Raw genomic sequence first — 20,273 nt, 5'->3', positions numbered from 1 at the left:
TTCATTTTTTGCCTTGGCAAGAAGAGCCTCCAGCTCCCTTGTCCACTCCTTGACCATCCCCACCATGGCTGTCCTTTTCCTTCCTCTGTCCCTTTTGGAGACCCCATTTTAACTCTCCAGCTTCCTGACTGGGTCACGTTTTCCCTCCCCACCTTTCAGACTCTCATTTCCCTGCTTTGATATCTCACTTCTTGTCTGGTTTGTTTCCTCAGGAATATTTCACTTTCCCTCGTAATGAAGAGTGAGGGGAATGTCCTTCTAGAAGGGAGACTAGTAAGCCAGTCACGAGGCATTTATTATGTGCTTACTATATGCTTGGCACTGGCATAAGCACTGGCAAGACAAGTGTGGAGGTCTGTCCTCCAAGAGCTTCCACTCTAATGGGAAAACACAGTTCAGAGAAGAGCATGGTCTCTGGGCCAATCTGTGCAGATCTCTTCCCCTTCTCCTCAGGCCCAATGATTCTCCTGGGGAAGTAGAGGAAATGTAACTGTCCAATCCTACCAATGTTTTCGATGCATACTCACAGAGGAGCCTTATCAAAGCCCCATGACCACAATTCAACCACACAGGCAAAGCCCACGTTTTGCACAACCTTAGAAATGCTGGTTGACCCTGTCATGAGTCTGGCAAGCTAATTTCATGTAATGATCCTCTGTCCCTAAACTGAGAAGGAAAGATCTGTCAAGAGGGAGAAGAGAGGGGCAGTTAGGTAGCTCAGTGGCTAGAGTACCATCCTTGGAGTCAGGAGGATCTGAGTTCAAATCCAGATTTAGACATTTATGAGCTGTGTGACTCTGGACAAGTCAACACTGATTGCCTCAAAAAAAAAAAATAAGGGGAGGATGGGAAAGCATCCATCCCACATCTGGTCACTTATCCATGCGCCAGGTCAGACACAATCAGGAAACCCACCTGAGTGGGAGGGACCTCCAATTTTCGTGTGTGTGTGTGTGTGTGTGTGTGTGTGTGTGTGTGTGAGGAGGGTGGGGGGGATGGGGTAGGGTGGATGGATAAGGGAGAGGCAAGGTCTTAAAGGTCCGGCTCTTGGAGATTTCTTGGACCTCAATTTCTCTCATTTACAGATGAGGATGAACTGGAGCTGAGGCTTGTTGGGGGTGGCAGTCGATGTGCTGGGACCATGGCAGTCCAGATGCAGGGACTGGTGGGCACTGTGTGCCAGTCAGCAATGAACATGGAAGCAGCTGCCGTGGTTTGTAGGCAGCTGGGATGTGGTTCTGCCATCAGCATCTCCCATACAGATGGCTTCGAAAAAGTGACGATTCACAGGGGTCTTGACGGCATCACTTGCAATGGGGATGAGGCATCTTTTTGGGACTGCAAGAGCTGGTTGTGGGGAACACAACCCTGTGACGCCGGATCCAAAGTCATCTGTTCAGGTAAGTCTGCTTCCTAGACACAGATGCGGTTGTGGTGTTCCCTGGTATCCAGCTACAAGGCAATCCACCTCCTGCCTGTAGGACCCAGAAGGTGGAGGCTTGAGACCCTCATCAGCTCTGGCCTCACCCAGGTTGTCAACTGATCCCCAGACCAAGTACACTTCCCAGATCCCAGTGCACAGTCACCAGAGACAGCACAGCCCCATGCCTTAGATCTCAAACATTGAGAGGATATGACAGTTAAGACTTTTGTTCATTTTTCCCCAATTAGACTCCAGGGAGTCTGATGATTCTTGGGGTGACAGAGACCCTCTTCTAGGGGCAGAAGCCTCCTGGCCCTTCCTGAGAAATTCCTGTTCCTATGCTGTGACCTGAAGAGCTGCCAAACTTCCCCATTGCCAGGACTCCAAGCCTGACATGGATAAAGGGACTGAGGAGCCATTGGGGATTCCATCTCAGCCCTAGGGACTCATTACCCATGGAACCTAGGACTTGGAGTCCCACCCCTGCCTGACACTTGGAAGGAGGAGCTTATGCTGCTTCTACCCATTGGGATATGGTAGAGTAGGAGGCACACACTTAGGGTTGCTCTCATGGCTTGCAGGATCCAGGGGAAGTTCAATCAGGAAGAACCTGCCAGATTAAGCCTCGCCCTCTTTGGCCTCCTTGCCTCAGTCTTGCCCCATTTCCAGGCCCACAGAGAAAGAAATAACACACCCCCTGGATGGAACACAGAGGGCCACATCTGAGTACAGACTCAAAGGGAGGGTGCCCAGGATGGAGCATGAACTTCTTGTGCTGACAGCCACCCCCATTCCACAATTACAGAGACACACACAGACATTCACACGGTCAGTGACAGGAAGAGTTCTAACCACCAACTTCACTTCTGGGGACGGCAAAGCCCACACACTCAGTAGTCACTCCCCCGCGTGGCTGACATGGTGTGCTGGCCACCAGAGATCAGCCCTGTGCTGGCCTCCTGACCAGCTTCATCTGGAATGGCTCCTACAGATTGCTCTTCAGGGCTGATTCTAGGTTCTAGGGGATATCCCCGAAGGACTTTTTCTCTGATGCTTCAGCCTGAGCCCCCATTCTGGTGTCTTTTTCCCAACATAAATGACCATTTATAGTAATCATCTGTACCATACTATTGACCGACTCAGTGATTTGCTTCCTTGGATCATTTAACCATCTAATCTCAATTGTTTTTACAAAAGGATATTTTCTAAGGGGGTTTAGTAAGAGCTACAGCACAACCGACCCCCACAGCATCAGAGACATACTTTTTTCCCTCCATTACATTTTTCTGGATCATACTTAAATTAGCTGCCACCCATTGGCTGCCCATGCAGTTCACTTCCAAAGGTGGCATAGCCACTGGAGGAGTCTCTCCTTGGCAGACACAGAGTACACCCACTGATGGGTAGGGAGCTGGTGCTGCTGCCTTACCTCAACTTCTGGCAAACTCTGGCATGGACTCCAGCTCCTAGACCTCTCTCAGATCTCCCAAACTGCTCTCTCCACCAATAACATCTTTTCATTTAGCAAAAACTCATTTTCTTTCTCTCCCACATTCAGTCTCCTATTGGAAAAACAAACACACAACAACAGCACTGTAATAAGTACTTGTTGTCAAACCAAATAAATCCCAATATCATCCTTGTCCAAAAAACCATGCCGCCCCACAGCCTGGTTCTGTCACCTCTCTGTCAGGATGTGGGTAGCATGTTTCATGGTTAGTCCTTTGGAATCAGTGGGTCATTGTACTGGTCAGGATTCTTAAGTCCAAAGTTGTGTTGACAATGTTGTCATTATTGTACAGATTTTTTTAGGGGGGTTCTACTCTAATCTGCATCAGTTCATAGAAGTCTTCCCAGATTTCTCCAAAACTTTTCTCCAAAATGATTTTTTAGAGTGTAGTTGTATTCCATTCAATTCATGTAATATAATTTGTTTAACCATTGCCCAACGTATATATGTATACACATACATATATGAATGCATGTTTATGTATGTGTATATATGCATATACACACATATGCATAGATATAGTTAGCCTGGTGAAGCCCACCCCTCAAAATGAAGAGGAGTCCAAGCTGGGTTGAAAGCAGAAAAGTTTTATTAGGAAGAAAATCAGACACTAGTGCTGAGTCCCCCAGCCCCATACAAGGAACAAAGGAGCCTATAGCCCAGGAGGGTCAGGGATGATTTATGCTTGAAAACCACAAAGGAGAGGCTCAGGGAGGAGTTGTGAAAAAGAATGGACAATCTTTTCCAGCAACAGGTGGACACAGAAGCAAGATGTTTTGCTGTAACAGTTGAATGCAAGGCTGGTTTGGGCAAGTTGGGGGGGTGGAGGGACACAGCTCAGCAAGGTCAGTCAGTGAACACCAGCAAAGGCATCTGGGAATGAACAAGACTTTGGCTCATCACAGGCTCATTGATTGGTTCCTTCCAGCAAACAGGCTTACTCTGTGTCCAGTGCCTCAGCCTGGTAAGATAACTCATAGAAAACAGACATCTCAAGGGCACTTCCACAATATGTACTGGAAATGAGACCCTTATCAGAGAAACTTGTTTATCAGTTGTTTTCAGTTTTGTCTGACTCTTTGTGACCCCATTTGAGGTTTTCTTGGTAAAGATACTGGAGTGGTTGGCCATTTCCTTCTCCAGATCATTTGATAGATGAGGAAACTGAGGCAAACAGGGTTAAGTGATTTGAGCGGGGTCATACAGCTAGTGAGTGGCTGAGTCCAGATTTGAAGTCAGGAAGATGAGTCTCCCTGACTATGGTCCTGCTGCTCTATGCACTGCATCACCTAGCATTACAAAGTTGGTTTTTTTTTTTCCCTCCAGTTAACTGTTTTCCTTCTAATTTTAGCTGCAATGGTTTGCTTGTGGAAAAACCTTATAATTGCACTTAATGAAATTGTCCATTTTATTTTCTGTGATCCTTTCTATCTCTTGTTTGGTCATGAGCTCTTCTATCAATCGATCTGAAAGGCAATCTCTCTCTCTCTTTTTTGGTTCAACTAATTTTTTTTTATGGTGTTACCCTTTGTGTTGAAGTCATGTTTCCTTTTGTCTTGGTACATGGTGTGAGATGCTGGTCCATGTCTCATATCTGCCAGAATGCTTTTCAGGTTTTCAATCAGGGTTAGCCAAATACGGCATTCTTGCCCAAGTCACTGGGGTTTGGGAATTAATCAAACACTAGTCTCCTGTGTTTCTTTGTTTCTGTATGTTTTGAACCTAATCTGTTCCACTGATTGACCTTTCTATCTCTTAACCAGTACTAAACCCCCTTTGGTGGAATTCTAGTTGAACTTGTGTCTGAACTATTTTTTTTTGAGCCTTTGCTTGTAGATAGATGTTTTGGAGCCTTTCTCTTTTTCCGTTTTATCCCTGTCATTACAATAATGCTTTATGATGAAACCCTTTTGGGTTTACTCATTCTTCCAATCTTACTTTCTAAATTGGCACTTTTTGTTAGGGCCAGGCTTGGTGAATTTCTAGAGGGAATGTCTGAGTTTTGTATATATCTATTCTGTGTACTCTTGGGTCCTGTTGGATATTGAATGTTCTGTTCTTCAAGAATCTCAGGGGAGATTCAGTCCAGAAACTGGCAAGCCTTTAGTGTGTCCAAAGCTGTCTTATTCATTGCAAGGTTTGATCACTGCCCTACTGATCTGAGCTTTACAAGGTCCTGGCAGTGTTTGGGTTTGGGTGACATAATCATCTGCTTGGCCCTGTTTGGAGCCCCCATAGACTGCAATTGTCGCTGGTCACCATTAGTTATCTGTCAGCTGGACCAGATTCAGAGACAGAACTGAAGGCCACCACTCTCATCGGAGCTCTCTGTCCTGCTTATTCAATTGTAGGTCTCAGATCAGGCCTGGGGCTGGACCCAAGACCTCGTTTGTAGCTCCAAGTCAACCACTTCTTACTCCCTTATGTTCTTGATTCTTGGCTGGTTCATAGCCTCAGACCTGTGATTGTCTAGCCTCCCACGCTGAGGTGCATAGTCCATCCTATGTCTGTACTGGATCTGTGACCCTGCTCTGGGCTACGAACAACAGAGTTAATAGTTGGCACCTGCTCCACCCCTGGGTATTGTATCAGCCCTATTTGGCCTGTAGCTCTCACTTCTCTTGCCTAGTGCACAGCCCCAACTCCCTGCTAAGCATTCCCATGCTGTGTGATACCCTCCTAGGTAAATCTTGCTTCTAGTGTCTGCATTCCTTTGTCTGTCTTCTTTACCCAATCCGGGCTGGAGAAACATCTAGTCATGGTTTTCCTTGGGTTTCCCAGTCGGTACTTGGTCTGTAGTTCGTCTAAGCCTTTAGAATAGTTGGGGAATAGTTGTGGGGATGGTGAGCTGTGATCTGGGCTGCAGTCTTCCTCCTTCTCCACCATCTTGGTTAGTTTCCACTCTCCTGCCCTTTCAAAACTTCTAGGTTCACGGCCCAGTCCTTCCAAAGACCAAACAAATGCAAATTGGTGAGGATGAGGAGTGGCATGTTTTCATGGCCCCTGTCCCTGGCTGTACTTCTCCCCATACCCAGAGGCTTCTGTATGTTATTGCTTATTCACCACCATGGGAGGAAGGCTTATCCCCTTGTGTACTCATTTCTATCTTAGAAGCCAACCAATGGGCTTTCTCTTCACAATGTGCTGAGTGGGAGGAAGCAGGCACAGAACTGAGCCTGCTCAGTAGTTAGTTCCCATGGGAGCCTTCACCAGACTAAGCACACTCTGGAAGGGCATGAGCAGTGTGTTCTTGTTGGCTTTTCTGCCATCACACATGGGATGGCCAGCTCTTTGGGAACACTGGTCCTCGAGATTTTGAACAGAGGAGGTATTCGAGGTATTCAATAAATGCTTGTTGCCTAGATGGGACAGAAGAAAGGTGAGCACCGAGGAGAGCTGGGCCCACAATTCATTCTTTCTCTGAGGGGCAGCTTGCATGGTCTGACCAGGAATAGGGGCAATGGGGGTGGGGAAGGCTCGGGAGGGTAATGGCTCTTGTTCATCGTTTCTACATTTTGTCCTTGTGGTCCTTGGTGCTTGATCTAACCCAGAGACTAGGATATTAGGTGACAAAATGACTAACATGGAAATGTTTTACACGATTACACATGCATAACCTATGTCAGATTGCTTACAGTCTTAGGGAGGGGAGAAGGGAGGGAGGGAGAGAACTTGGAACTCCAAACTTAACAGTGAAGGTCAAATATGGTTTTTACATGTAATTGGGAAAAAATAAACTAATTAAAGCAAGATATTAAGTATTTGCCTATGGTCACATCATGTCTCCAGTGGAATTGTCCATCTTGCATCCTTTGCCCTGCAACGTCAGGGACCCACTCTGAACGAAGCTTTTCTATTCCCCAGAGCATATGAAGCCAAAGCTGGTTGGAGGGCACTTTCCCTGCTCAGGAAGAGTCCTGGTGAAGCACAGAGACACCTGGGGCTCTATCTGCGCCCATGACTTTCCTCTCGCCACAGCCCAAGTGCTGTGTGGTGAGCTTCAGTGTGGTTCTCTTGTCTCTGTGGTGGAGGCAGCTCATTTTGGAGAAAGAAAAGAACAGATCCTGGATGAAGAGCTGAGGTGTAAAGGCAACGAGTCCCACCTGTCACTGTGTCCCAGGGTGCTGCTCCCAGAGGGCAGCTGTACTGATGGCAAGGACATTGGAGTCATCTGCTCCCGTGAGAATCAGAGAGCGCATTGCCTCTTTCCACCCCCTCCCCTGACCCCATCACCTTCACTTAGTTCTTGGAGGAGGCATTGGCCCAGGTGCTGACATCTGGGACAGCGGCTCGAGTCCTCCCGTTATGTGATTTACCTTGTCTTGTGAATCTCTGCCAGCTTGCCTTGGGTTGTCATCCCCGATGTTCCCTACTGGGATGGCCCCTTCCAGGGTTCCCCTTCTCCCCCAGACCCTTTGGGAATGAGGTTTCTACTCTCTAGGGGACCAGCAGGCCCCTTGACCCAGAACAACCATACCTATGCTTAGACCTCCCTCTGAACTACTGTCCCAGTCCCATTCAACTGAACTTGGCTCTGGACTCTAGTCCAAGTCACTGTCTCCTCTCCAGGGTACATGGACTCCCAGCTGACTGATGGAAGCTCTAGGTGTGAAGGCCGAGTGGAGATTCAGATCCATGGGGACTGGGGAGCCCTGTGTGACTCTTCCTGGGATTTGGCTAATGCCAATGTCCTTTGCAATCAGCTCAACTGTGGAGTTGCTCTCTCAATTCCCAAAGGAGCCCATTTGGGGGAAGGAAGAGGCCAGATCTGGGGTCATACGTTTCACTGCTCAGGAATGGAGCAGCACTTGGGAGATTGTCCTGTGACTGCTCTGGGGGCTCCTACGTGTACCCATGAAAACACTGCCTCAGTGATATGCTCAGGTAACAAAAGAGAATTGACTAGGGGACATACTTCAGGGGCAGAGACTCACCTTTGGAAAAAAGGGTGAAGGGGGGGGGCTGAGCCTTAAGGAATGGCAGGTGAGGGAAGTGGAGGGTAGGTAGTCACTCCCAAGAGAAGGCGACTTTCCCTGTGGCAGGGAACAATACAGATGGGCCATAAAGAACTAGGACCCTCTTGCTTGGGGTGAACAATACCCCTTCTCTCAGGGCCCTGGCCAGCCATTCCTCTCAACCCTTCTCCTCCCCTCCAACTGCCAACCTGTCCACCCTCCACATGTATGCCAACCAGAGGCTGAGCAGATACATGTTTTAGGCAACCGGACTGAGACTTGGGTCCCATGCAGCGACTCCCTGCACACCCCAGCTGGGGCTACTTCACGCACGAGGAACTCCACTGGATGCTCGGGTGAGAACTGGGGGACCTCCTCAGAACCAGTGAGTGTGAGGCCCTACAAACCACCCCTGAGTCTCACCAGGCATCTCTCCCTGCAGAGATCCGTGAGATCCGCCTCATGGATGGAGGAGACCGCTGTGCTGGCAGAGTGGAGGTCTACCATGACGGCTCCTGGGGCACCACCTGCGATGACTCCTGGGACCTGGATGATGCCCACGTGGTGTGTCGACAGTTGGGCTGTGGAGTGGCCTTGAATGCCACTGTTTCAGCCCACTTTGGACAAGGATCGGGGCCTATCTGGCTTGATGACCTGAAGTGCTCTGGGAGTGAATCCCAGGTGTGGCAATGTCCTTTTCGAGGCTGGGGTCGTCACAACTGCCGCCACAAGGAAGATGCAGGAGTCATCTGCTCAGGTCTGTCAATGAGAGGAGAAAGGGCAGAGGGAGGGAAGGAGGGAGGAAGAGAATGTCTCACTTCAGAGGGAGAAGCCCCATGCTTAACGCTGACCTTGAAGGGGGTTCCTGGGACCTGAGCCTCGGCTGCAGTATCTGGGCTGGGGGGTGGGAGGGAGGTGAGGTGAAGGCGGGGAGGGGCGAGCCCTTACACAAAGAGCCCCCTACAAGTTTATTTTTCCTGGCCACAAGTTGAGAACAGCGGTTCTGGTTTTTTTTTTTTTTTTAATAATATTTTATTTCCCTTCCAATTACACGTTAAAACCATTTTAAACATTTGTTCTTTTTTAACTTTTGAGTTCCAAATACTGTCTATCCCTCCCTAAAATGATAAGCTTACACATGTGCATGTGAATAGGAGTGAAAGAGGGGGATGATCGATGCTTGGTGAGGTGTGGTGTGTGAGGGTTAGAAAGTAGAGCTCAATGCAGAGTAGCCCTGGTTTGCCAAAGGGCCAGAACTGAAAATGTAGATTGACTGAGAGTTGGAGGAGGCCGTGGGAGTCTTAGGGAGGAGGAAGAATAGGGTTAAGGATCTGAAGGCATTGGGAAAGCTGGAATGACCAAAACTTGAGGGCAGATAAAGGAATTCTAGAGTTGATGGCCTTGGATCCAGGATGGGGCCATCTAGAGAATGGGGGGTGGGGGGGACTGAGGATAAGACCTGGGAAATTGGCTCTTGGAGGGAGCCTGAGTTTACAGGTGGACATGCCTGTACATGAAGGCAGAACTGGGCAGGAAAGAGCCTTTCTTTCCCTTTCCTAGCTTCTCTCTCTGTTCCTCTCCAAGTCCTGCCCCAGTTCTCTTCCTCCAATGGCATCTCTGTTCCCCAAGATGTCCAGATCATGGCCACAATGCCTTTGCCCACTTTTCTTTTTTTCTCCTTCAGCCCCTTCCATGCAGCTTTTTTTCTAATAACAGGCAATGCCCATCTGTCAAACTGGTATCACTGAACCCTTTAATGAGAAGATATCCCCCCCCCCCATCATTCCTAGTCACCTTCGCCCAAACAGATCCTTAGGATATATTTGTGGGACTACATTGGATTGAATCTGGAGATGTGGCAGAGTTGTAATGAAAACAACTTTGGGTCACCCTTGACTTAATCCCTGGGTCTCAGTCTCTTCATTTGGAAAAAGGTCTTGTATTTGATGATTTCATAGAACCCTTATAACAATTATTTAAAAAATAAGAATGTCCATGGAACCAAAGAAGGTACCAACCAACGCTTACCCCCAGAAAATGGACCCAAATTGCTCATTGTAAAGGATTGTTCTTGGAAAGGTCTAGACCAGTTAGTGATCATTTTTGAAAAAAAAAGTAAGACCTCCATACGCTACTTTAATAAGGCCACAGGTAGCAAAGAATCACAATGCAGTGCACATGAATGCTATTGCTGTAATGTCATGTAATAACTTTCTATAGAATAACTACACAAGAAACAAAAATTGATTTTCCAAGGTGAGTAGGTGAGGCAACAAGGTCTTTCCAAAATGCTGTCATCCTCATGTCCATGGAAAAGGGAAATTTTCTTGGAAGATGCCTGGATCAGGTTGCTATGGGGTCAAGGGTGTGGAAGATGGCTTAGCCAACTATAGGAGTCACCTTCCATGCTGAAAGTCCCAATTGCTTCATGAGGCTTCATGAGCCAGGGACATGGGCTAGAGAATCACCTGGAGCAGAGGGAGGGAATCTTACCAAGATGTTCCCCAGGAGCCTCTCAGCACTGATGCCTTTTCTCCCCAGGGGTCCTGGCTCTGAGGCTGCACAGTGACACCAGCTCTCAGGACTGCGCTGGACGTTTGGAGGTCTTTTACAATGGGAGCTGGGGAAGTGTTGGCAAGCATAAGATGACTGAAATCACTCCCAGGCTGGTGTGTGGCCAGCTGGGCTGTGGGGACAATGGCACAGTTCAAGATGCCCCATCCCACAAGGCCAGCACTGGCTTTGCCTGGGTTAATGACATTCAGTGCCCTGATGGGCCTGCCTCCCTCTGGCAATGCCCATCTGCATCATGGAGGAAGAGATATCTCAGCCCAGAGGAAGAAACCTGGATCACCTGTACAAGTGAGTGCCCTTCTTGCCAGGCTAAGGCTCAGGAGAGGCTCAGGAGGCCTAGGCCTGGGTGCAAATTAATCCTGCCCACCTTTCAGCGTGGCCAAGTTTGCTTTCCTTTAGGAACATCCCAAGAGCAGATAATGAGGCTTCTAACCCTGATTTTGTTTCTTAGTCAGACACAGAATATTTGAATTGGCAAAGTCCCTGATGTTTCCTGGGTTTCAGTTTCCTCTTCTTTAAAATGCGAATTTCTGGTTCAATGATATTATGATAATGCAAGGCAGTTCCAATTTTTTATCATCCAGTAAGTCAGTCAAAAATATTAAGAGAACAAAATTTACTGTCAATTAAATGATGAATGATTAACTCCTTTGGCCAGGCACTTTGCTAAGTGCTGGGGATCCAAGGGCTCAGAACAGACAGTCCCTGCTTTCAAGGGGTTCATACTCTTAGGGGGAAGTGTGCAAACAATGACCAGGAAACCAGGAAACAGGACCTAGGAGGTTCAGCAGAGGGAAGGCACTTAGTATTGGGGAAGGGGGCTTCTGGAGAAGGCAAAATTTGAGGTGAACTTGAAGGGAGCCGGGAGAGGGGGGCGTAGCAGCCAGCCAGGAAGAGGGAGATCATTGCAGACCTGGGGGACAGCCCAAGAAAATGTTGGGAGTTGGAGTGTCTTCTTCAAGGGACGGCCTGGAGACCAGTGTCACTGGGTCACAGAGTACATGTTGGTGAGGGAGGTGGGAGAAGACTGGAAAGGGAGGAGGGGGCTGGGTGAGGAAGGGCTTTGAAGGTCAAACAAAGCATTTTTTATTTGATCTTGGAAGTGATAGGGAGCCCCTGGAGATTATTGAGTGTGTGTGGGGGGAGACTTTAGGCTGGCAGACCCCACCCCCCAGCAGCTATTGCAGTAGTTCAAATTCGAAGTGATGAGGGTCTGCCCCAGGGTGGGGCTGATATTTGAAAGCTCCTCCCTCACCCCCCCCCCCATTTAAGTGACTTAACTAGACTCCACAGGTTGGAAGATACTTTTGGTCCCACCCTTGACACCACCAGGAAATCTGGGAGCCAAGACTTTCTTACTATTTCCCAGGCCTCTCTTCCCTCCCACTCTCCAAATCCCCCAAACTCTTCCAAGTTTTAGCAGGCCTCTTTGAGACCTTTCAGCAATAGAGGAGAGAGCAATGGAATCCAGCATCTCCCCTCCCCACCCCTCACTCCCAATAAGTCATCAGCCTCTGGAATGAAAGGGCTTGGTGTGATGGATCTGAATGGATTCTTTCATTAGGCACCAGTGGTCATTTATCCATATTTAAAGAATGGGACTTCACAATATTAAGTGTGCTGAGGGCAGAGACTGCAGCTGTTTTCCCCTTCCTAGGTGTGCACCCAGGGAACAGGTGAAGAAACTTAGAAAAAATAATTTCCTGAGGTCATTGGTAAATCCTCTACTGACAAAATGCCCAGAACCGGACCAGGAGGGTCTCCCCTGCCATTCCTGTCTATCTTCCCCGGGCTCTTCTGCCCTAGGGTTAAGAAGGTTTGCTTCTGCATTTCCAGATAAGATCCGACTCCAAGGAGACTCCCAGTGCTCAGGGCGAGTGGAGGTCTGGTACAAAGGCTCCTGGGGCACAGTGTGTGACGACTCCTGGGACCTGGCCGACGCAGAGGTGGTGTGCCAGCAGCTGGGCTGTGGCTCAGCTCTAGCTGCCCCAACAGAGGCTGCCTTTGGCCAAGGGATTGGGCCTGTCTTGCTGACTAACGTTAGTTGCCATGGAAATGAGTCGTCTCTGTGGGACTGTCCTGCCAATCCTTGGGGGCAGGTAGAGTGTGGGCACAAGGAAGATGCTAGCGTGAAGTGCTTAGGTAAGTATCTACAAGCTGTGCTGAGACAGAACAATGGCCCCAGATTGGGGAGTGAGGCTGTGACATGCCGGCCTGGGGTCATGGGAAGGGGAGGAGATGAAAACATCCACATTGCTGAGGTCTCCCTTGGTCTCTGAAGACACTGTATCTGTCCATATTCTCTTGAGACCTCTCGGTCCTGTGGGAGGAGACCGGGGACTGGAAATTTTAGGGACTCTTATACTGATCCTGGGGGTGCAGACAGGAACCAGGCTGCCCCTGGCCTTCAAGCCCAGACTACAGCTCCCCCTTCTCTTCCTGCAGGTGTTTCCAAGGCACTTGGACATTCAGAAGGTACAGCATCCTTGCCTATCTGGTCACTGTGAGGAGAGTCATGCCGGGAAGTGCTGATAATGCCCTAGCCAGTTGGGGAGGAGCAGGCTCCATATTTCCTACTGTCCTTGGCCAGGTCTCAGGCTTGCTGGCTGCTAGCCGGTGCAGGGCTAGTCCTCAGTCAGATGTCCTCCTGGAAGGGGCCCCCAGACTTGGTTCTCACCCTTTCAGCGGCTTCATTGATTGGTAGGGGGGCCTCGAGAGCTAACTTTGGTGTGGGCCTTCCCCCAAAGTACAGTCCTGGTTTCAGGCAGACTAGTGACTCAATGCTGGGTGACATCTGGAATCTGTGCCTCAGGAGAGGAATAAGGTTCATCACTGGAATGTTCCACCTTTCCTAGAAGTCTGGTTTTCCTGGAGCCTGAGACCTGGCTCCTCATCTCTCTCTCTCTCTCTCTCTCTTCCTCCCGCGACACAAAGGTTCTGCGCTGCCCTGGATCTTTGGAATCGTCCTGCTGGTCCTGCTTCTCTCTGCTCTTGCCTTTTTGGCTCGGGCTAGAAGACGGAGACAGCAAGTCAGAGGTGGGGACTCCCGCTGGTCCCACAGGAAGGGCAGTGAGGTCTCTGGGAGGAATACTGACCCTCAGAATGGGGTACACGGAGGCACGGGGTGGGGGTATGACGAAAGGATGGATCAGTCTTCCTGGGGGTCACCTGGGCAGAGATGGGAGCTGGGTATCAGCTTCTGTTTAGGAGCCAGGAACAGTTGGGAAGCTGAAACTTAGGAGGAGAAGCCGTGCCAAGTTCCTGACATCTTCACACCACACCAGGAATCTTAGACTAATTTTCTTCCTGAATTTTTTACTGAGCGTGGAGAATCGGAGTAGGGAGAAGCATGTTTGAGGTCTCTAGTTTGAAACAACCTTGCCTTATAAGAATGTAGAACTGGGCTCCAGCCAAGCAATGGGTAGGATTAGTGCTTTGGAAAGGCTGAGTCTGATGGGAGGACTCATTTGACCAAAGTGACCTTCTCAGAGCAGAAAAGCTACATGGGTAACTGGGCAGGAAATAAGGTCATGGAGGTAAGTGAGGATGTGAAACAGGTGGGAGGGGTTCTGACCCTCTGAGAGGGTCAGGCTTGGGGGACCTCTATCTCAAACCCCGACTCAGAGAGGATTCTCTCTTCTCAGCCCTTTCTAATGGAGGGGACCTGAACCACATGGCCCTATACCAGAAGACAGATTTCAAATGGAAGGACGACCAAAACTTGCTCAGCAATGCAGGTCTGTGGGGCTTAGTGGCCTATCTCAGAGGTGAAGGAATTCTCCCCCCCCCCAAGGGCAAGGACTTCCACATCCCAGTCAGCCAAAAGGGAGGGTGTGAATGGCCAGTATACAAACAAGGAGAACTGCTCTCTTGGCACTTCCTGAAAGCCCTGGCTTTTGAGGAACAGAAAGCCTGGGCATCCTGGATGGAGTGCCAGCTTAGAGTTAGGAATGAGGAAGCAACCCCATGTGCCAAGGCCTGTGCTATAAACCCTGGGAATACAAATGGAACAATGTGACTGCTCTGACCTTTCAAAGGCCCACATTGAGGGAGATAGCACTCCTAGAAATGTTCATACACTGGGGCAGTGGAAGAGAGTCTCGTGGCATAGGGGTGGCTGGGACCACATAGGGCTCCCAGGAAGACAGCTTTCAAAGTCCTCCTCTGATCCACTGGCCTGGAGTCAGGAGGAGCCAAGTTCAAATTTAGCCTCAGGTGCCTAGTAACTATGTGACTTCACCTCTGCCTACCTCAGTCCCCTCATCTGTAAAGTGGGCATGACAATGACACCTACCTTCCAGCCTTGTAAGGATAAAATGGCATCATATTTGTAACATGCTTGGCAAAACTTCATGCACTTTGTAATTGAGAGTTATTATTGTCATTAATTTATTACCTGACTCTGGGCAAGTCAGTTAAGCTCTTCGAGTACCAGATAATGTTCCTGAGACAATATCCAAAGGTGATATACCTACGTGTATTGGCAGAGGATCTTTCCACATTAATGAAATCACAGCTCTTCCTCCTTCCCCTAAATCTGGCCCTCAGGATCACTTTGTGAAAGGCATATAAGAGTGCAGGACTGGATGAACACTTAGAGCCATTTGCCTCAGGCTCATCAGAATACCCAGGCCCACGGCCTGCTCCTCCTCACTAGGGACACTTCCTCTTTCCTCCCAGTTTATTTACCCTCCCTCCTTCCTTCCCCCACCCCCATTCTACTCACCCACCCAGATACTGGGTGCTGGCTCCCTACCAGGGCTCCCTGGGCACATAACCTATAACCCTAGCCCCTACCCCATTCCCTAGGTGTCAGCAGCTGCTAAGTCAATAAATCCACTGGGTAAATCCAAAATACCACCCTAAGCCTGAGCCAGCCCCTTTCTGGAATAGTTTGTGTTCTTTGGGAATTTCCCAATGGCCATAGGATAAAATACAGAGCCTGCAAATCTGACCCTTTTAATCTCTCCAGAGCTCCCAGATGGGTGTGATGATGCTTCGGAGAGTAGTTCCAACATAGCCTCTAGGTCAGAAGCTCTCCTTGTTCCTTGGAGAAATGAAAAGGATGTTCAACTCCGAAGGTAGCTCCAGGAAATGGAAAGTCTTTCCAGGTGAGGAAATGTGTTTGCCAATCTCTGTTCCTAACAGCCGCACTGACTGAGAGTACTGAGACCCCATGGGCTTCATCCCAATTACAGACTCCTCAGGAATCCAGAGCCGACACTGGAGATTCTTCTGCCTTGCCTGTTCTCTGCATCTCAGACTAGTGGGACTCCCAGCGATATTGTGTCCCTGTCTCCTGGCCACTCTTGGTTAGGACGTTGCCCCCAGTCTTTCCCTTCAAGTGACCTCTCTGAAGCTTGGCCCCATTGTTCTGGCTTCTAGCTTCTGGAGTCAAGCAGAGAAAAGGTCTGTCCTCTCTTCCACTGTCTGACTTTACATCACTTGATGGCAGCTGCTAGCCCTTTGAAATCCTCACCAAGTCTCCATCTCTCAAAGGGAGACCCAGAGCAATCCCTGTGTGGCATGAGTTCAGGGCCCCTCTGCAGCTAGTGGTCGGCCTTCGGACATTCAGCAGCTGCTCTGGCTCCTTCCTGTGCACGGCCAGAGGGTCTGGGCTAAAAGCCCAGCAGCTCTGCTGTGTCTCCCTCTAGCCCTCCGCCCTTGAAGCCTCTCCATGGGTCTTCTTCACCCAGCTGATTATATCACCCTCCTCTTTGGGCCCCCATTCCACTCCCTAGTGTCTGCTTCTCACCTGCAGCAGGGGTGTCAGCCCTCCCTGAGGGCCACCCAAATGAATGTTGTCTGTGATTTTGCTAACCGTTTCCCATGCCCACTTCAAGCTGGGGCTTGGGCCCAAGACCTCAGCCTGATCTCTTGGACTCCCAATTTCTCAGCTTGGTTTTGAAAAGCTTCCATTCTCCCCCTCATCTCCCTTTGGGTACATCTCCCTGGTTCCCTGGTGCGCCGTCCATGTGTGTGCTGCTTTCTTCCTGTCTCTGGCTCTGTGTCTCTGCACAGCTGTGCCCCATGCCTGGAATGCCCCTCCCCCGTCTCCTGTCTTAGAATCCCTGGTTTCAGTGAAGATCCTTGTCTGCAGTGCATCTTTCTATGCGCGAGGTGTATGGGTTGCTTGGTGATTTAAATGTCTGTCAGACTGCATGGCCTCTGGGGGAGATGCTGAGGGAGATACTGCGGTTCAAATGACAGTAGAAATGGCAGACGAGAAAACCAAGCTGGGAAGCAGGCGCAGAGAGAGCATGGGCACACAGAAGGGGTTCATGGTGGAGACACAAATTAGGAAATCACGGGGAGAATGGTTTTTATGAGGTGTTTTACTGAGGGTCAAATGCCAAGTGATTTTTAGAAATGCTGACCACACAAAAAGGTTGTTGAAAGAACACAAATGGTCACTGACCTGCTCCTCTTCTCTAAAAGACCTTCATGTGAATGCTCTGTATTTTTATTGAAGATGTCCTTAATGACCACAGAAGGGCCTCTCCGCCCTAAGAGCCATCCTCACCTTTAGACTGAAAGTAAGGGACTGAGGGGCACTATTTCTCTACGACCAAAGTTTTGGATCTGGCGTCCATACACTTATTATTCTTTAGAATATTTTGATAATTGTATTTCAATCTAATTGTTTTCCTTTCTAATGCTATGCATTTAATTTTGTGCTTCTAAAAACGTTATTGTGAGAAAGGGTCCACAGACTCCACCAGCCTGCCAAAGACACCCAGGACACAAGAATGGTTGGGACCCCTCCTTGGTGGGGAGGAAGAGGACACTCCAATGCCTGTGGTCTGGACACTCCAGCTCTATCTCTGATTCCATTGGTGTAGTCGGATAATCAGTTAAATCAAAAGTCAAAACATTTCCAATCTAAGTTCCTTAGTTCTTTTAATGTCTAATTTTTGTTCTAAGGAAAACATTTTCCTGAGCATCCCCTGAGTGGTCACTCCGTACACATCCAGTATTGCTCCTAAGTTCACCTGAAGAGAGATTAATACCTCAGACCCCAATTCTAACCCTAACCCTGATGCTCAGGCTCTTTTTTCATGTGTGTTTAACTGCACCTTGCATGACCCGCCTCCACTATTCACTTTCTGTATGACTCAGGTCAAGCCGCTCTTGGGTCTATTTGCTCACCTTTTAGAAAGGGGCAGGAGCCACTGTACTAGAAGACCTTGGCAACTGCTATGATGCTTTATCACTTTAAATCTAAGATTCATCCAGTTGTAGGACCAGAACGATGGCTTTCTTGGGTCAAAACAGTGCGAAGTTGAGGTCTCTTCCTGGGGATGAATCCCCATAAAAAAGGAGGGCAGTTGGGTCAAGTGGGAGGGCAACAGTGGCTTTTCCTTCCTTGTCTTGGTTCTGGATCCAAATACTTTGAACCATCAGTCAGAGAGGCACTTGTGAGTTTCTGATCCTAGGTCAGTCCTGGACTGAGGGCTGAGAATTCAACCACAGGGAGTGCTCACGATGAACTTGATCTTAGCTTCCTCAGTATGGCAGCTCTTAGCTGGGCTATGCATGAATAGAGCTGTCTGGTTTAACTTACTAAGGGTAAGGTTAGGGCTTCAAGTCATTGCCCTGTAGCAAAGTCAAGGGGGCCAGGACCTCCATGGTCATCAAGTTCATTTCAGTTCTCAGGAATCCATGGAAGATGCCCTTTGTTGGCCTTTTTTCTAGGTGACTTTCTAGCTCTGCTTCATCTCCTTTTTCTCTTCCATGAAATAAGCACCCACATCGGAGGGTTGTTATAAGGATCCCATGAGCTAAGATGGGAAGTACCTCAAGGCTCCCATGTTCATTATTAGGGTTAGGACTTTCCATGTGTGGTGGAAAGTTTTGTTTGCTGGTATTCTTCTTCTGTCTGTCTTCTCTAAGGTGCTATACCAGTGAGGTAGATTTCCAAACCTTTGTTCCAGCAAAGAGAGTTGATCAATCAATAAATTAGTCATTAAGTATTGACTGAGTGCTTCAGTTGCCAGGCACTATACTGAGTTCTGGACATGTAGAGAAGAAGCCAAAGACTCCCCCCCCAAAAAAACCTCCTGTTTTTAAGGGGCCTTCCATTTTACTGAGGGAGATGACCTAAAGCAGTCAGAGCTAGCACAATAAATACAGAGTAGCCTGGGGGGTGGGGTGCGGAACTAGTAGCTGGGCCAGCTACAAAAGGTCTCCTGGAAGAGGTAGTCTCTGAGCGTGGGTGCTGGGGATTCTGAGTTGGGAAATGGTCTTCCTGGCAACAGCCCAATGAAAGCCCAAGGAGGAGAGAAGGAGGGTCATCTCAGGGGAACCACAAGCCGGGCCTGAAGATGGTGGGCATGTTCAGCCTCTGTGGGAAATTCCAGTGATGGAGGAAAATATCTGGGTTGTCTTTTCCTGTATGTTGTTTGACAGGTTTAAGTCTGGGGGAAGCTTTGGCACTTGGGCCCAAGGGCAGGGTTGGGGAACCTCTGGCCCATGTGGTCTGAAGACCGCAGGTTCCTCACCCCTGGTCAGGGCCTTCTGCAGTTGAAGCACTTATAATTTTCTGTTTTTACTTTGGTTTTGGTTTGTGCTGGTTAGATGTTGGTCTCTGTACCCACACAGGTCATTCTGACACCACTGTTCTCATCCCACCTTTGAAGAAACAGCATTTCCCCTTCTCTGTTTGAATGTTAGTTTCTCATTTCGTTCACAGTGAAGAAGAGGACAGGAGCCACAATCCTCTTTCATTTTCTCAGTCAACTCCACTATTTCAAGATGCTTTTCCAGAGTCTTTCTGAGGACTAGGCACACACAGGGGGACAGCAAGAGAGAAGGGGCTTCTGGCTGGCTTCTGGCCCTTGCTCATCAGGGTTTGCAGAATGCCATGGAGCAGTGCCCTGTCTGTGGGGTGCCTGGCAAACATGGAATGGCCAGTGATGAGCATTGCCATGTTGTTGACTCGGTTGGGATCCATCTTGCCATTTTCTCCTGTATCTTCTCTCACAGATGGTGCATAAACTGTGATTCACTTCATTTGGGTCTATTCAATTTTCTTCATCACCCGGAGCCCTGGAAAAGGAGATGAGGAAGCAGCCAATGTAGTTGTTCGTCTCCTTCTCCAAGAGGAGCTCGGTAACCATCCTTCTAAGGAGCCATGACTCCCCTTGTGTCCTGGCTACCTTCATCACTAGGATGGCTCCACTCTTCTAAGAACGCACCAGGTCACTGGTTTTTGAACAACAGAGCTCCCATCTGGAGGAACAATGGCAGCTGTTTTTAGATTCTCTAAAAATCATCTGTCTTGTAGTCTGAAGATGGGGTAGGATTATTGGCGGCAAAGGTGTGGGATTGCTTTAGATACCATAGAACATATTTACAATTGAATAAAATTTCTTGGTAATTATTTACATGTAAATAAATGGGTCTCAGTGCAATCAAAATGAGATCTTTCCGGTCCTTTCTTTGGGGGCAGCTGGTTGGTACAAATGGATCAAGGCTGTGTCTTGTTGAAGTCCAGAAGATCTGAATTCAAATCCAGCCTCAATAGTTGTGTGACCCCGGGCATTTATTCAACCTTTGTTTGCTTCAGTTTCCTCATCTGTGAAATGGGCATGAACCAGAGTTGTTGTGGGGGTCCATTAAGTGGAAAACACACAGAAAATGCTTTATGAATGTTAGTTGTTAGTATTATATTTTGCTTCTCTATTCTGTTGTGGATTCATTCTCATTTCATTTGCTCCTAAGTGGTCATCAACAGTCTGTAAACATTTTTCCCCTTGAGGTACACTTTTTCCCACTGAAGAAAACGAATTTTAGTGCTGTATCATTTGAC

The 20,273-nt window shown here is 48.6% G+C and overlaps 1 protein-coding gene across 3 annotated transcripts in view; it reads left to right on the top strand.

The window, feature by feature from the left end:
• LOC138172106 (scavenger receptor cysteine-rich type 1 protein M130-like) overlaps nt 1-19,860 on the top strand; it is a 32,520-nt gene extending 12,660 nt beyond the window's left edge. Inside the window, exons 6-17 of one of the 3 annotated variants that reach the window (XM_069101679.1) lie at nt 1,086-1,400; nt 6,798-7,112; nt 7,503-7,817; nt 8,128-8,244; nt 8,331-8,645; nt 10,430-10,750; nt 12,299-12,604; nt 12,908-12,937; nt 13,397-13,498; nt 14,107-14,199; nt 15,435-15,573; nt 19,155-19,860. In XM_069101679.1, the coding sequence (XP_068957780.1) occupies nt 1,086-1,400; nt 6,798-7,112; nt 7,503-7,817; nt 8,128-8,244; nt 8,331-8,645; nt 10,430-10,750; nt 12,299-12,604; nt 12,908-12,937; nt 13,397-13,498; nt 14,107-14,199; nt 15,435-15,547 (2,342 nt within the window). In that variant the 3' untranslated portion in view covers nt 15,548-15,573; nt 19,155-19,860. The remainder of the gene's footprint in view (nt 1-1,085; nt 1,401-6,797; nt 7,113-7,502; nt 7,818-8,127; nt 8,245-8,330; nt 8,646-10,429; nt 10,751-12,298; nt 12,605-12,907; nt 12,938-13,396; nt 13,499-14,106; nt 14,200-15,434; nt 15,574-19,154) is intronic. The other 2 variants (XM_069101678.1, XM_069101680.1) reach the window with 2 other exon arrangements.
• The last annotated feature ends 413 nt before the right edge of the window (nt 19,861-20,273 follow it).

Source organism: Petaurus breviceps, unplaced genomic scaffold (assembly GCF_028583685.1).
Source record: "Petaurus breviceps papuanus isolate PSGF00001 unplaced genomic scaffold, PetGlider_PUasm1.0 490, whole genome shotgun sequence".
NCBI classification, from domain to species: Eukaryota; Metazoa; Chordata; class Mammalia; order Diprotodontia; family Petauridae; genus Petaurus; species Petaurus breviceps.
The sequence above is the reverse complement of the archived record's forward strand: the minus strand, read 5'-3'. Positions and strand labels throughout refer to the sequence as shown.